Source organism: Helianthus annuus, chromosome 7, assembly GCF_002127325.2.
Source record: "Helianthus annuus cultivar XRQ/B chromosome 7, HanXRQr2.0-SUNRISE, whole genome shotgun sequence".
In the NCBI taxonomy this organism is placed as follows: domain Eukaryota; kingdom Viridiplantae; phylum Streptophyta; class Magnoliopsida; order Asterales; family Asteraceae; genus Helianthus; species Helianthus annuus.
The window spans coordinates 32629790-32645093 of record NC_035439.2 but is presented as its reverse complement, the minus strand read 5'-3'; the positions used below and the strand labels follow the sequence as shown (position 1 = coordinate 32645093).

General features: G+C 37.3%; 1 protein-coding gene and 1 long non-coding RNA gene across 2 annotated transcripts; one reads left to right on the top strand and one right to left on the bottom strand.

The window, feature by feature from the left end:
* The first annotated feature begins 3503 nt into the window (after positions 1-3503).
* LOC110868216 (uncharacterized protein At4g15545) lies at positions 3504-8858 on the top strand. The gene is made up of 9 exons (XM_022117332.2): positions 3504-3843; positions 3926-3994; positions 6427-6483; positions 6934-7006; positions 7081-7182; positions 7265-7498; positions 7634-7676; positions 8415-8493; positions 8574-8858. Exons 1-9 carry the CDS (start codon positions 3586-3588, stop codon positions 8664-8666), a joined length of 1008 nt encoding a protein of 335 aa, XP_021973024.1. The 5' UTR covers positions 3504-3585; the 3' UTR covers positions 8667-8858.
* Positions 8859-9036: 178 nt separating this feature from the next.
* On the bottom strand, positions 9037-10564 carry LOC110868217. Its single transcript, XR_002552304.2, has 2 exons — positions 10113-10564; positions 9037-9590 (listed from the first exon to the last, which is right to left on the bottom strand). It is a non-coding gene; the product is annotated as an uncharacterized LOC110868217 (long non-coding RNA).
* Between the last annotated feature and the right edge of the window lie 4740 nt (positions 10565-15304).

Here is a 15304-nt window from a genome sequence, read left to right as displayed (position 1 = left end):
TTTTTTTTAACGGCTAACTGCTTTCCACGTGTAAACCCACTTTTTCGGAGCTATATCCAAAGGCTGACTACTCGACTACCGCTAGAAAGCGTAGCACACCCTTGATGCGCGGAAACCCCATGGAATAGGTAAACCCTCCCCCCCCCGGACTCGAACCCGGGTAAAACCCCAGGCCAAGCCCTCACCGAGATGTTCTATACCCAGTACCAGCCGGGGATCGAACGGGATCCTCCAATGAAGACAACCGGCCAACCAACCAACTGAGCTGGGGTAATGGACGTGTTATATTAGTTGGTTTCTAATACACGTATTATATAAATAGTTTTTAATAATGTTTATTGTTTTAAATACCATATCATTTATTTCTTAAAAACGTTTATAATAAACTGAAAACTAAAAAGCGTTTATAAAAGATTGAAGTGAAGACTAAAAAACGTTTATAATAAACTGAAAACTAAAAAGCGTTAATAAAAGATTGAAGTGAAGACTAAAAAACGTTTATAATAAATTGAAGAATAAGGCTTGTGGTGTAAAGAATTAAAGAAAATCATTATTATATATTAAGAGAGAGGTGGGAAATCAAAATCTCGACTTCACTATAAGGGTATGTGTAGTCATAAAGCTCTTAAAGGGGCGTTATGCGCCATGTGGCATGCCACGTCAGCAAGGGGCTTTATGGGGCTTTATGCAATTTGAGGCCGTAGTCATAAAGCCCATGTGTAATCATTACTCAATTAATTTAATTTTCAATTTTTTAAATAAAAAACAAATCCCAAACCCTTTTTGATCATTAAATAAAAACAAATCCTCCCCTCTGTTGAGCTCACGACCAAACCCCAAACCCTTTTTGATCATTTACCAACATAAAAAGGCACTCCAAAAAGAAAACCCTACAACACACACACACAGAGCCAGACACCCCCTTGCCTCCCTCGTTCTCTTCTCTGATTCAAGTCCGGTGACGGAGATCGGAACTCCGACCGGCTGGCTGCCACCACCTTTCTCTCCGACAAGCACCCGCACCCCCTTTCTCCTCTTTCTTCTCCGGGCGTACACACACATCCCCCCCCCCTTCCCTTCTTCATTCATGGCGCCGCGAAATACTTAACGCCTTTTCTTTTTTTTTTTGTTCATAGCGCCGGGGGGGGGGGGGGGGGCGGTGTGGGCGGCGCCATAGCGGCGCTATGGCCCTTGGCCGCGCCCCACTACGCAAGACCTAAGGTTGGAGGGTGTGGGAGGGGTTTTATCAATGACATGTCAACGCCACATCACACAGGTCTCTCCCCTTAACTTAAGGGTGTGGGATAAAACCCGTTCAAGCTATAGTGCCCCCCCCCCCCCCCCCCCATTTAACCAATCCATCATTTCAATCAAAACAAAAGTGGCGCTACCATGATGAAGCCACAACAATGGAGCCCCCTCCTTAACAACCTGGGTGTTAGGGGTGAGCAGAAAACCGAAATAATCAAACCGTAACCGAAATAACCGACAAAACCGAACCGAAACAAAAACCGACGGTTTGGTTTTCAGATTTTTAATAACCGAAAATTTCGGTTCGGTTTTTGGATAACCATTTTCAATAACCGAAAAAAACCGAACCAAACCGATAAGTTACAATCCATATATTTTTAAGTTTAAGTTTAAGTTGTTTAAATGTTTAACCCAATGCTAGTAGAAATTAGTAATTTTATTATTGAATGTTAAGTGTTTATAATAAAAACATTACATGTTTATTTATAATTGAAGTGATCTATTTATTACCTACAACATATAACAAAATTTTATATAAAAATTAAATGATCTTCAAATTATTATAAAAGAAAATGTCTTAATGAAATTTTAGAGAACACAAAAATAGATTAGAAGGTTAGGTTTATATAAAAAATATTAATTAAAGAGGTTAACTATAATAACTTAGATGTCAACATATAATAAAGATTCTTATATTTTAAATTATACTTTATATTTTTTGAGTCTTACATAATTTTGTTCCAAAAACGAAATAACCGAAAAATCAAACCGAACCGACATAAAAACCGAAAAAACCAAAACCAAAAAAACCGAAATCGAATGGTTTTAAAAAGCCAAAAACCGACATTTCGGTTTTGGTTTTGATTTTACCCAAAAACCGAACCGAACCGTGCACACCCCTACTGGTGTGGTGATGGACCCCTGTGGCGCCATACATGGCTGAGGTGGCACGATGGAGCCCTCCACACCCTCCAGTCTAAGCTGGAACATGGCATATGAACGTATCGACATGTGGCATCCAACAAAAGAGAGGCAGAAAAACCAACCTAACCCAACAAGCCAACTCAGGTTACATTGGGTCATTTCACTTTGTCACTGAAAAAACCATTGATTAACTGTAACGGGATTTTCAAACCAACTTTTAAAAACATATTACTGACTTTTAAATTAACTTTCTTCATGATTTTAAAACGCCAAAACTTTTTCATACATTAATATATTTTTTAAACATGTTACACTTTAAAATAAACATTTTATTCTCTTTTAATTTAAAAATGGGCTAAATATATATATAGATTTTTAATTTAAAAAGAACTAACATATCACATGATAACGTGTGTCTGTATTCCCGGTCGTATTAGGTTTCCACCCCTCTGGTTTAAACTAAAACATAAAAAAAGAGTTAAATGTCATTTCAGGCTCTGTGGTTTAGGCCATTTTGACAGTTTAGTCCAAATGTTTCATTTTTCTCCTGTGGGTCCAAAAAGGTTTCACCGTTGCCATTTTAGTTCACTGGATTAACTTCATCCATTTTTTCTGTTAACCAAAAGGGCAATTCGGTCATTTTATATGTAATTCTGTTAACTAGAAGGACAATTCGGCCATATCAAATGACCAAATCGCCCTTCTCGTTAACAGAAATAATGGATGAAGTTAACCTAGTGGACTAAAATGACAACATTTGGACATACAGACAAAAAAATGAAACCTTTGAATTAAACTGACAAAATAAGTGAAACGATAGGACTAGAATCACATTTAACTCTAAAAAAAAGAGTGAATTTCATGGATTGTCCTTTATCTTTATACTCATTTTCAGGCGCTGCCCTTTATGTTCAAAATTGACTAGTTTTGTCCGTTATGTTTTCATATCATACACGTTTTGTCCTTTAGGCGTAATCAAATTAGTTTTTTCAGTTAAATTTGTTCGTATACTTTGCACATGAGGGCATTTTTGTCAATTCAAATGTAAGTTCAACGGCAGACTTACAGCTCAAAGCTTCTGCAACCTTTGAATTGACAAAAATGCCCTCATGTGCAAAGCACATGACCAAATTTAACTGAAAAAACTAACTGGGTTAGGTTTAAAGGACAAAACGTGTATGATATGAAAAACATAAAGGACAAAACTCGTCAATTTTGAATATAAAGAATAACGCCTGAAAATGAGTATAAAGATAAAGGACAATCTTTGAAATGCACTCCAAAAAAATTATGTTATTTTAAAATCAAAAACCAAACTTTGTATAAAGCCCTCCTTATCTCTTTCCATTTCACCCTCATTGAATCTTCTTCAACCCACAATTCTGCAACTCAAAACCTTCTTTACACATCATGACGACCTTCGATCTCCCACAGGAAGTGCTTCAACTGCTACCTTCCGATCCATTCGAGCAGCTCGATTTCGCACGCAAAATCACCTCCATTGCTCTCTTCACCCGAATCTCTGCTCTCGAATCCGAATCCTTTGCCCTCCGCCACCAGCTCAACGATAAAGACCTCGTTGTTGATGATCTTAACGCTCAGATTGACTCGCTTAACACTAGTTTATTAGATGTTGTTGATCAACTTTCCCGCGCTGATCAAGAGAAAGTTGGTTTTTTTTTTCTGAATATTTTTAGTGATTTTGGCTTTTTTGTTTGTGTGACGAATGTATCTTTGATTTTGTTGTTAGGAAGTTTTGTTGAAGGAGAATGCGTCGCTTGCGGAACAAGTTAAAAAGCTCAATCGTGATGTTGCTAAGGTAATTGGTTTATTTAGATGACCCGCTTGCGGTATGCACATACATATAATGTATATATGTGTGGGCGGTCGGGGGGGGGCAAAAGTGAGAGTGCACTAATTTTAACGTTATTTTACTAATTTCGTGAAAATAATGTTAAAAGAGGGGATGGTTAATCATGCATCATGCGGTGGCGTTGATAGCCGAAAGACAAGGGAGTACATGCCCTAAGGGGAGGGGGGTGGTTCACTAGTGATAGAAATTATCACTCACAAGCACCAATCAAGTTCCGCCATGTCATCGACCATTTTTCCATCACTCACAACCTTTTTTAGTTGGGGTGGTCATCACTCATCACCACACCCAACAATTTCCCCCCAACCAACAATTCCACTCACAAAAATAAATCATCACGCGCTGTACAAATAACGAAAATCGATTTCGTTGAACTCATCACGCGTTATACTTGTTGCCGGCGGTGGACATTAACGCGTTGAAGATTGTTCCCGTGATACTATCACGGACGAGCCCGGGTGCTCTAATCGGCCTTTCTCTTAATTGCCGAGTGTTATGTGCCTTATGTCCAAGGCTTGATACAAAACTACCATCGAGCCGGGGGTCTCACTGGAAGAAGCATCTCTATTCTTACGGGGTAGAGATAAGGCTGTTTACATCTTATCCTTCTCAGACCCTACCTTAGCTTTGCTATTGGTGGGATTTACTGAGTATGATGATGATGATGAGATGAATGTTCATTTTGATTGGGGAATTGGCCTGTAATAATCCCACCTAGGCCTTATTGGCCATTAATAATCCCACCTCAGAATATTCACGCCACCAGTCCCACCTTTCACCTATTTTTCCTACAATGGTCCCCCGTTAAAAAAACTTAACGGAGTTAAGCTTTTTTCCAAATTACAAACATTTTTTTAGGGTTTTTGATCAGAACGATGATACGAGTCCATTGATGTAAAATTTACTTCGAAATGGTGCTCCAAGTGACTTGATTTTGGTTAATTGGAAATTTAAACACCCAAATTGAAGCGCCGTTTTCATCGTTTGGAGCACCGTTTCGAGGCAAGTTTTACATCATTGGACTCGTATCGTTGTTCTAATCAAAAGCCCTAAAAATTTGTTTGTAATTTGGAAAAAAGCTTAACTCCGTTAAGTTTTTTTAACGGGGGACCATTGTAGGAAAAATAGGTGAAAGGTGGGACTGGTGGGGGGAATATTCTGAGGTGGGATTATTAATGGCCAATAAGGTCTAGGTGGGATTATTACAGGCCAATTTCCCATTTTGATTTAACTTGGTTTACTGTTATGTTTGACTATTGATGTTAAACCCTAATTGTTAGCTGAGCAGTTTAATGTGTGTGGTACAGGTGCACATAGTAATTTCTAGACCCCTAACACTCATAGCTTTGTCTTTAGTGAGATCAGTTTTCCTATCCAAAGGGGTTGTGGCGCACTTTGTTGCCCGTTTACCTGCCACTTTATTATAATCGGTCGTTTTGGTTGGAATTTAGTTATAGAAGAAAAGCAACTCAAACTTCGTATGTAACTTTGTTGCTCTTTTTCGTTGCTAATGGCAATCCACTTTAAGTGAAATGTAACTTCGTATGCCTTTAGCTTTCATTAGGGTGAGCGGAGTGGTGCGGTAAACACCCTCGGTAAGCGGTTTACCGATCGGTAACACCGCCACCGATGGTGTTTACCGATCGGTGAAAGGGGGTGAGCGGTGAAGCTTTATCGATAAGGGGAAGGGGTGTTTGTCAGCTTTTGCCTCCTATGATTGGGTGAAGCTTTACTTATGTTTTTTTTTTTTTTTTTTGAGTAAATTACAAGTTTTGTCCTTTATGTTTGCATCAAATTTCAGGCGTTGTCCTTTAGCGCAAAAGTTGACAGGCCCCACCAACGTTTTTGAGCATTAGGTAAACAAAATAGGTAAATTGACGTGACACTGTCTGATTGGGTGAATGGGGAGTTTACCTTTTCCAAATAGGTAACCACTCCCTTCACCCTTAATTCATATTGTTTATTAGGGGCTGGCAAACTTACTTTTGCGTCACGAGTGTCATTAGTCACATTGGCGACATAGATTTTTAGTGGACGATGAGCTTTAGTTTGGATTACTAAAATCCAATTTATCTTATTTCATTGAATTGAGAATTAACTTGTTATTAGGACTTTGGTCAACTTAAAGATGCAAATGCATACACAATCTGTAGAATCCTTTCTCCTTATTTTTATAATGTGCTTGTTGGGAAATCTCATTATCTATGTTTAAGATCAAACTTGTTTCTTCTTAATTAGTGCTTCAGTTGGTTTGATCTCTTTAACGTTAATAATTAATTACTCAACTTTGGATTAGGAAATCAGCAACAGTTTTCAGTTCTTCGATTTTCCCACTTTAATCGTAAGCTGAATCTTATTCGTGTAACTGATTGATGCAGTTGGAGAGCTTCAGGAAAACGCTCATGATGTCACTTCAAGATGAAGAAGGAAGTTCTGTCAGTAACTATTAACTAACTTCTTTTAACACTTTAGATAGATTAAAGATTGCATATATGTTTTAGAGTAAAATGCACGGATAGTCCCTGGGGTTTGGTGAAATTTCATCATTAGTCCCCAACTTTTCAAAATTACACTCTTAGTCCCTGTGGTTTGACAAGTTGTTACTCGGATAGTCCCTATGGTTTGACAAGTTGTTACTTGGATAGTCCCTGTGGTTTGACAAGTTGGTACTCGGATAGCCCTTGTCATTTCACACCCACTTAACCAGAAAAACTAACCTCCATCCGCTTTGGGGACTATCCGAGTAATAACTTGTCAAACCACAGGGACTAAGAGTGTAATTTTGAAAAGCTGGGGACTAAAGGTGAAATTTCACCAAACCACAAGGACTATCCATGCATTTTACTCTATGTTTTAAGAAACATAATTTCTTGATGGGATTGCAGGCTAGGAACCCAGTGGTTGCTTCACCAGTCGTGCCAAATCGTACGAGCTTATCATCTCAGTCAAAAGCTGGAGGTTATTAAATTTCTGGTTTCACTGCACATATTTAATTTCTTTATATAACAATAGTTTTTCTTGTTTTTTTCAAGAAAATGATGATAATGTGCCGCTGCCACCTTCAAGTGAGTCACCGATAATGAGTCAGTCATCAGATGTACTGAATTCCTCTCAAGATGAGCCAGTGACAGATGGTAAATTACATTAATTATTCCATTAGTCTAGAATGATATTAATTTCTCCAGTTATGTTTGATTGATAACATTTGTTAATCAGCCTCGAGAACTCAAGTGTCACCACCGGGTCTGTTAGCATCTAAAACAAGCACACCTCGGTTAACACCACCTGGATCCCCTCCAAGCGTATCAGCATCTGGATCACCAAAAAGAACGTCTAAGCCGGTTTCTCCAAGAAGGCACTCTGTTTCTTCTTCAACCACAAGAAGCATGTCTGATGACAGATCCTCTGCTTTTTCATCAGCAACCTCAAGCCCATACGGGTCCATGTCAGGTGGATCACAACATAATTGACCTTTAATCATATTAGCAGTATGCAATGACCGTTCGACATAAACATAGTCAAGAACATTCAAAGGAAACATTTTTAAAGATGTCGCTAACGTTTACTCATTTGTGCTTGTTTCAGGGCGGACCCGAGTGGATGGTAAAGAATTTTTCAGACAAGTGAGGTAACCTAACATGCTTCCACTGCAATTCTAATGATGATAATAACCTTCCATAAGTTGGCTTTTCATAAAAATTTGATTTATTAAAGTTGCATACAATCTAACTAATATCTAAACTATGATTTGAGCAATGAGACTAAAGTGTTCCCGTTTGCATCTCTTCAACTTTTAGTCGATTTCGCCAATGTTTTAAATACCGGTATGAACCGGCCGGTTAAACCGGATATCGGACACGAGTCCGGTACGATAAAGGCCGGTAAAACCCAAATACGGCATGTTTTATACCGTCGGTAAATCCGGTTCACCTCGTACAATGTAATTTTGTTTATAACTAATAAAAATATTCTTAAAATGCTTAATAGTTTACAATCAAAATAGTTGTTTTTAGATAAAACTATGATCAATTACATAAATCCAAATTGAGATTTGATTGTTTTTGAGATGAATTTGTATTTTATGGAATTTATAGGGTTAACTAGTAACCCGGTTTAACCGCCTAATACAACCCGGTTTAACTGGTTGAACTATTTTAAAGTCCAACCCGGTATGACTTAAAAACCGATTTTTAAAACATTGGATTTCCCAACTTTCTCCATTCCATAAAATCATAAATATATATTCCAACAATCTTTTTATTTTTGACTGAAATTTTAAACCAAAATTACTGTTTCGCCCCCTTGTTCTCAAGGGCGATATCTTGACTTTGACAAGCATGTATCTCATCTTTTTGCATTCAATCAGGGGAAGATTATCATATGAGCAGTTTAGTGCATTTTTAGCAAATGTCAAGGAATTAAATTCCCACAAGCAAACCAAGGAGGTATGTATTCATCGATATTCTTGCATTCAACCACTTGAAGTCGTCCCTAAATCGTTTCAATTTATTTTATTTTTTTTTAGGATACGTTACGGATTGCGGATGATATATTTGGACCAGAAAACAAGGACCTTTATGTAATTTTTGAGGGATTAATTACTCGTAATGTCCACTAAAACGACTACAACTTGTTTTCTGTTCCCACTTTGTAATTTATATGATGTTAGTAATAGTAATTAGTAATAGTAATGAAGTCGTTAAGACATGGCAAGATTGCCGGTTTCTAAAAAGTAGTGAAAACTAGAAAATGGAGTGTGATTATAATGTTACTAGTAGTGCTATACAACTACTGCTATCGCTTTGTATTATCTTTGTTCCATAAGAAATATTAATGGAATTGGATCCAAGGAAAATTGCATGTTGGGGAATTGCCACCTTAATTGTGAAATATCAAATATATTTGAAGCTGTCAAAGATTAGTGAGTAAATAAATATTACTTGGTAACAAATGTTGTAAAGAGAAAAGTGTCCGCATAGTTGTTGTGGTTTGCTCAGATTTCACCTATAGTTGCTAAACTTATAAAATTACAGCTATAGTTCTCAACTTTTGCACATTCGTTCTCGGATAGTCGCTCGGCCTAACATCAGTTAGTTTTCTCAGTTAAGTAAGTGTGATATGACAAAAATACTCTTACTACAAAACAAAAAACTATTAAATAAATAGATATATTTAAATGTGGGACCCACTTATTAAAAAAAAACAAAGCAACAACTCCACTCCCACCTTTCTTCTCCACGCAAACTGTTTGCCGCCACCATGATTTTCCGGCGACCACCGCACCACCACTTTTGGTCCACTCCACCCCCACCCTTTTCTTCTCCACCCAAACTGGCACTACCACGATTTTCTGGCGACCATCGCACCACAGCCCTTGGTCTCCACCCCACTCCCTTTTTCTCTCTCATTTGCTTTGTCTGCAACTAAATCATCAAACACCCCAATCTCCACCTAAAACCACAGCCTCCAACGACCACTGCGAAACCACTCACCTCTGCGAGCCCACCTTTTTCCCACCTAATCTTTCAAATCACAATCAAACCTAAATATCCACAAAAATAAAACAAAATTATGTGAACGATATAATGAATGATCTTAAGTTTAAATGGATAATCATCTCTACCATATTCTAACACACCATGGATGAAAGTAAGCTCATAATCACTCCAAGTTTCAGACTGTACAATAGAGAAGTACCTAGGGTTGTTTGACAACATCTGAATGGTTAAGTGATGAACCAGTAAGAGGTCTGAACCATTAAGAGTCTGTATAATGCTTAACCGTTCAGAGGCAAATGTCTGACCAATTCAGATGAGAGGTCTTAACCATTCAGACTCTGTATAAATAAATCTTAACCATTCAGAGGCAAATGTTTGAACCATTCAGAAATCTGCTCGTTAAACAAACAGTCTGAACCATTAAGTGTTAAACCAGTAAAGTAAGAGGTCTGAACCATTAAAAGGTAAACAAACAGCCCCTAGTCTGATATGTGAATTGAAAATTACATATACATAATTCAATAAAATCTTGTAAAGAAGGATAATGAAAAGAAAAAACCACGGACTGTTTTGCCTTATGTTTCTCCTCGCCCCAGCAGCCAAGGCTGCCGCCAATGGCCAACAGAACTCTTGTTTCCCCTTCAATTGTTGTCTCCTGATTTCCTTTTTAATTCCAATTCAGCCCACTTGACTTACTGCCCCAATCTTAATTTAACAATTAGCATAAAAATTAAATCTTGATTCTCGCGAGTGCCCTGGTCCAAACATTCTAGTTGAACAGAATGTTAGCCGCAACGGAAAAGGCGGGAAGTTCGCCGGAGGTGGGTGGTTGTGGCGGGTTGAATTAAAAGTGGCTTCGATGGTGATTTTCGGATTTGTGGGTTTAAGTGGTTTACATGGTTGTGTTGGTGGGGATAATGGAAAATATTTGAAGAGGGGTTGGATTTAATGAAGTTGTAGGTGGTGGTTATGACCGAGGTGGGTGGTTAAAGGTGATGATGGGATGAAGAAGAGGTGAGGGTGGGGCATATTTAAGCTCAGTTTTATTCTTTGGTTTTAACTTTAATTTTTAATAGGGATAGTACTTTTGTCATTTCACATTCATTTAACTAAGAAAACTAACCTAATCCACGTCAGGACCATTCGAGAACGAATTTGCAAAACTTAAGGACTATAACTGTAACTTTAAAAATGTATAGACTATATGTGATTTCTGGCCTAGGCACTTTTCTCTTAAATAAATAAACTATTAGTTATAAATTCTACTACTTTCTAAGGCTATGGGGTGTGGCTTACTAGTGAACCATCATCACCATAGTCTTAGAACCATAGTCTTAGAAGGTAGTAGAATTTATGGTGATGATTGTTAGGGACTAAAGGTGAAAAATGGACAAACCACATGGACTATCCGGTATTATCATTATCATTATTTATTGTTTTCTTTGTGGTTTTATCATTTGTGTTTTTTTTCATATTAAATAGGTTTTCAATTTTTGTAATAAACCTTTGATTGTTTGATGATTTTCCTGGATTTGGTTGTCGTTCGGCTGCTGCTTGTAAGACCCATACTTAACTAAATAAAAATTTACACAAGATTTGCATTTATATAAAAGTAGAGCAAATCAACATCCATGTAGAATTTCGAGTTTGATAAAAGTTTACAACATGTCATTACAAAACTTAGAGTTTCATAAAAACTTCCTAAGATTTCCAAACATTTCAACATGTATTCATGAGTAGATTGATAACCAAATGAACAAAATGCGGAAACGTGACTTTTAGACATGTTCAGCTCTTCTTTTTGCTTGATCTTCATCCATAAGGTCCTAGCTAATCACCTATGTGTCAAAAATCATCTCATACGTTAGATAAATGATGATTAAAATGTAATTAAACGACTCATGTCCATCAAAGCACCAAACAAGGGAAATTGAAAATACCTGTTGTAAGCTACGGCTTCAATGTCGTAGCCTACGGCATATGTAAATAAACATGGGCAGGAAATCCTTGCCTTAGCCTACGGCTGGCCAGTGTAGGTTACGGCAGCCCTTAACAATATTTGGCAGAACATGCCTACCGTAGCCTACGGCTGGCAGCCGTAGGTTACGGTTGGGCTACCCTGCAACTTTTCCAGATTTGCTCTTTTTACTAAACATGGCGTATCTTCCCGAATACTTATCCATTTCACACGAAACTTGTTCCTACGTGTTCATAAAACATTTGCCCACATTATTAATTTATAAAACCATAACCCGGATGTATAAATATATGTTATTCGTTATAAATTCTAAATCTTCATAATTAACTTATTTGACCCATTTGCAAGTTTAAGCAAACAAAACAAGCCTATGGATTTGCATTCTCTTTGCAAGAACAACAATATTTTATGACTAAACCTCATTATCCCGAGTTGTTAACCCTGCGTTACACGCATTCGTTACCCGGTTAGCGTTTACACCAATTTGACGCGTTCGACCTTTCAATGGCCGAACTTTAATTAATCCGAATTCTTTTCAAGAATTCCTAATCTTTCAATTATGACCCATTACCTGAGTCCATCTATTTATGGTTCGTGTTCCCGTTACCAGGTTTACGCTTGCCTTCGTGATTTAACCCATCAACCGGGTTTATGCCGAAGTCTTTTCTCACGCACCCATTCTGGTATGCGTTATGACTTCGTTTTGACCCATTTGGATGTTTACGTGAAATCCATCACTTTCAAACAACTAAACTCTTTATTATTTCATTATTTTGACCCGTTTGGATGTTTATGTGAAATCCATCACTTTCAAACAACCAAACTCTACATTAGTATTGTACTGTTATTCAATATACACGATTTACACATAATTTAACAAAAACACTACGAAGCGTAAAGCCACGTACCTCCAAGCTTTCCTTTAAGTCGTGTATCGCTCCCGACTTTATCACCCACCTTTTCACTCGAGTCGCCTATAAAGTACAACCCGGCAATTGTCAAGCCATCAGTATCATGATCATTTTTGCCTTATTTTCAAATAGCTGATTTGTACGGCTCATATCAATATTTGTCCATACATGACTAGCAATCAAGTTTCATTTAAGCATTTTATCATACACCTTATGAGCATGACTTTTGTGTAACTTTTATTTATTCAAGTAAACATCTTTTTAGCCATACTTCTTATTTCATCAAATTCATATTCTCAACAGGATCGTAGTATCATTTAATTTCAGTTTATCATGCTTCAAATACATCATTTATTCATCATATTCCATGTACCACATATTCTCACTAAAACCCACTTACACATACATGTGTTGTTTAACCATAACATATTGTTCAAGCAATCACTTCATGAATTTAGCAAGAATGATGAATCTAAGCATCTACACTACCTTTACTTCACTTTAATTCTTACAATTTATGCAAGAATTGCTATATCAAGAATTCACCAATCTTCATAACATCATCAAATGTTAAATTTTAACATACCTTATGATCCCCTAGTGTAGGAAATCAATAATCTTTGTTAATGCACAATTAATGGACTCGATTACACCTTCAATTTGATCTATTTGATGAGTTTTAGGGTTTTTGTTGGTGCATACATCTGTCAACTTCATCTTGTATCGAGTCTTGTACTAGAGTGTTAGATCAGGGCACGTTGTTCGAGAAAATAGGAGATTTAAGTGTGATTTAAAAGGGATTTCGCTTGAGAGAGTTGATTTCGCTTGAAATGACATCTGTCACTTTCAAGCGGAATCACATCAATTCTGATTTCGCTTGAAGCATGTTCAAGCGGAATCTAAACTCTATAAATAGGTCATTCGAGCGAAATCAGTTAGAATAATAGTTTGTAATTTGGATACCGAGGTGCTGTCGGTTTATCCTGTGATTGTAAACAGTGTTATATCAATCAGAAAGTGGTTTAAAGTGATTTGCAAGTTGTTTCGAAGTCTATTTCTTTGTTTCCGCCTTTGAAATAGATAAAAACTCCTCTGAACGACTCGTGCGGGTCTGAAAACGATCCTACAAGTGGTATCAGAGCTCAGGAGGAGGAATTCTTACCGATTCAGCATAAAATTTCTGTTTTCTACACCTTTTCAAAATCAACAAGTTTTTACGGTTAAAATCGGCTAATTTTCTCACATATTGTGTGAAACAGTGTTTTAACAAACCCTTAAAAGTTTCAGACCAAAATTCGGATTAAAAATGACTAAAATGGACCAAAGTTCTGATTCCGCTTGAACGAACATCCCTGATTCCACTTGAAAAAGTGATTTCGCTTAGCTAATTTCGCTTCAAAGTAGTTATTTCACTTGAAAGTTCAAGCGAAATCAGTGATTTCGCTTCAAATAGCCTGATTCCGCTCCAAATTGGTATTCCGCTTGAAAAGCTAAGACCATTTCAAGCGAAATATCTTATTCCGCTTGAAAATCATTATTCCGCTTGAAATTCAAGCGATATCAGAGATTCCGTTTGAACTTCTAATTTCGCTTGAAATTGTAATTTCGCTTGAAATTGTAATTTCGCTTGAAGTTGTTTATTTCAGGTGATTTCGCTTGAGAAGTGCTGTTTTTGAAAAACGTGTTACCGAATCATGGAAGAAGAGTTCTATAACGTGTTTGCTACATCGTCGACTACTCCGTCTGCCATTGCTCAAAACATGAACTTAGAAAACGAAACCGGAACTTTGCAAAAACCCCCGAAACTTATGGGAATTGAGGAGTACCATGGATGGAAGAATCGTTTTGAGAATTGGGTTCAGGCAAACCATCTGAGAGCTTGGGAAAGTATTGAAACAAAGTATGTTAGACCACTGAGTGCTTTGAAAGTTGATAAAATCATTTCAGAATTCACAGAACAAGAGAGGGACAATTATAAAGGAGAGAAAATGATGATCAGTCTTCTACAACAAGCTGTCAAAGAAGACATCTTTATTTTGCTTCAGCATGATGGGAGTGTATTTTCGATCTGGGAAGCACTTAAGAAGAAATTTGAAGGAAGTACAGAAATGCTCAAGAGTAAAGCATCATTGCTGAAAAAGGAGTTTGAGTTGTTTACCAGTATGCCAGGGGAGACTACAAAGACTCTCATTGAGAGATACTGTCATCTTGTGCGTACCATGTCTCAGTTGAAAATTACCAAAACTCCAGCAGAATGGGTTGAAAAGCTAGCTGACGCTTTACCGCAGAAAGAATGGGGTACTTATCTTATGATCTTGAAGAATTCTGGAGAGTTTAGCAGATTGTCGATTGGACAGTTTATTGAAAAGCTTGAGGCGTAGGATCTTGAACAGCAGAAGATTGCCAGAATGAACAGCTCAAGCAATCAACAAGACATCAAATTGTACTACAAAGGAAATATTCAAACTGTTGAAGCAAGTCCAAAAATCCAAACTGCTTTTAGTGCAGGAAATTCATCTGGATCAGGCAGTCAAAGTTCAGTCAACACTAGTGGATTTTCAAATGTTAATCCTCCAAGTGTTCAAAGTGCAACTGTTGGTAATGGACATATGATTCAGTGTAATGTGGCATTGCATCTTCAAAATGGACAGAATTTTTCGGAAGAAGTTGTGAAAAGCCATATGGCATTGCTGGTTACTGCGTTGGAATCTTACGAAGGATTGATTGCTGGAAAAATTGGCAATCCGATGCTAACAAAGGAAGATTACGACCAGATTGATGCAGAGGAATTGGAGCTTATGGATATAAAATGGGCTTTAGCAAGTGTTCTGAGAAGAGCTGAAAAGTTCAAAATGATTACAGGAAGAAA

Coding starts and splice junctions, on each gene's coding strand:
- LOC110868216 (XM_022117332.2), top strand. CDS start 3,586: ATGACGACCTTCGATCTCCCACAGGAAGTGCTTCAACTGCTACCTTCC. Junction 3,995..6,426: donor TCAATCGTGATGTTGCTAAG/GTAATTGGTTTA, acceptor TGATTGATGCAG/TTGGAGAGCTTCAGGAAAAC. Junction 6,484..6,933: donor AAGATGAAGAAGGAAGTTCT/GTCAGTAACTAT, acceptor ATGGGATTGCAG/GCTAGGAACCCAGTGGTTGC.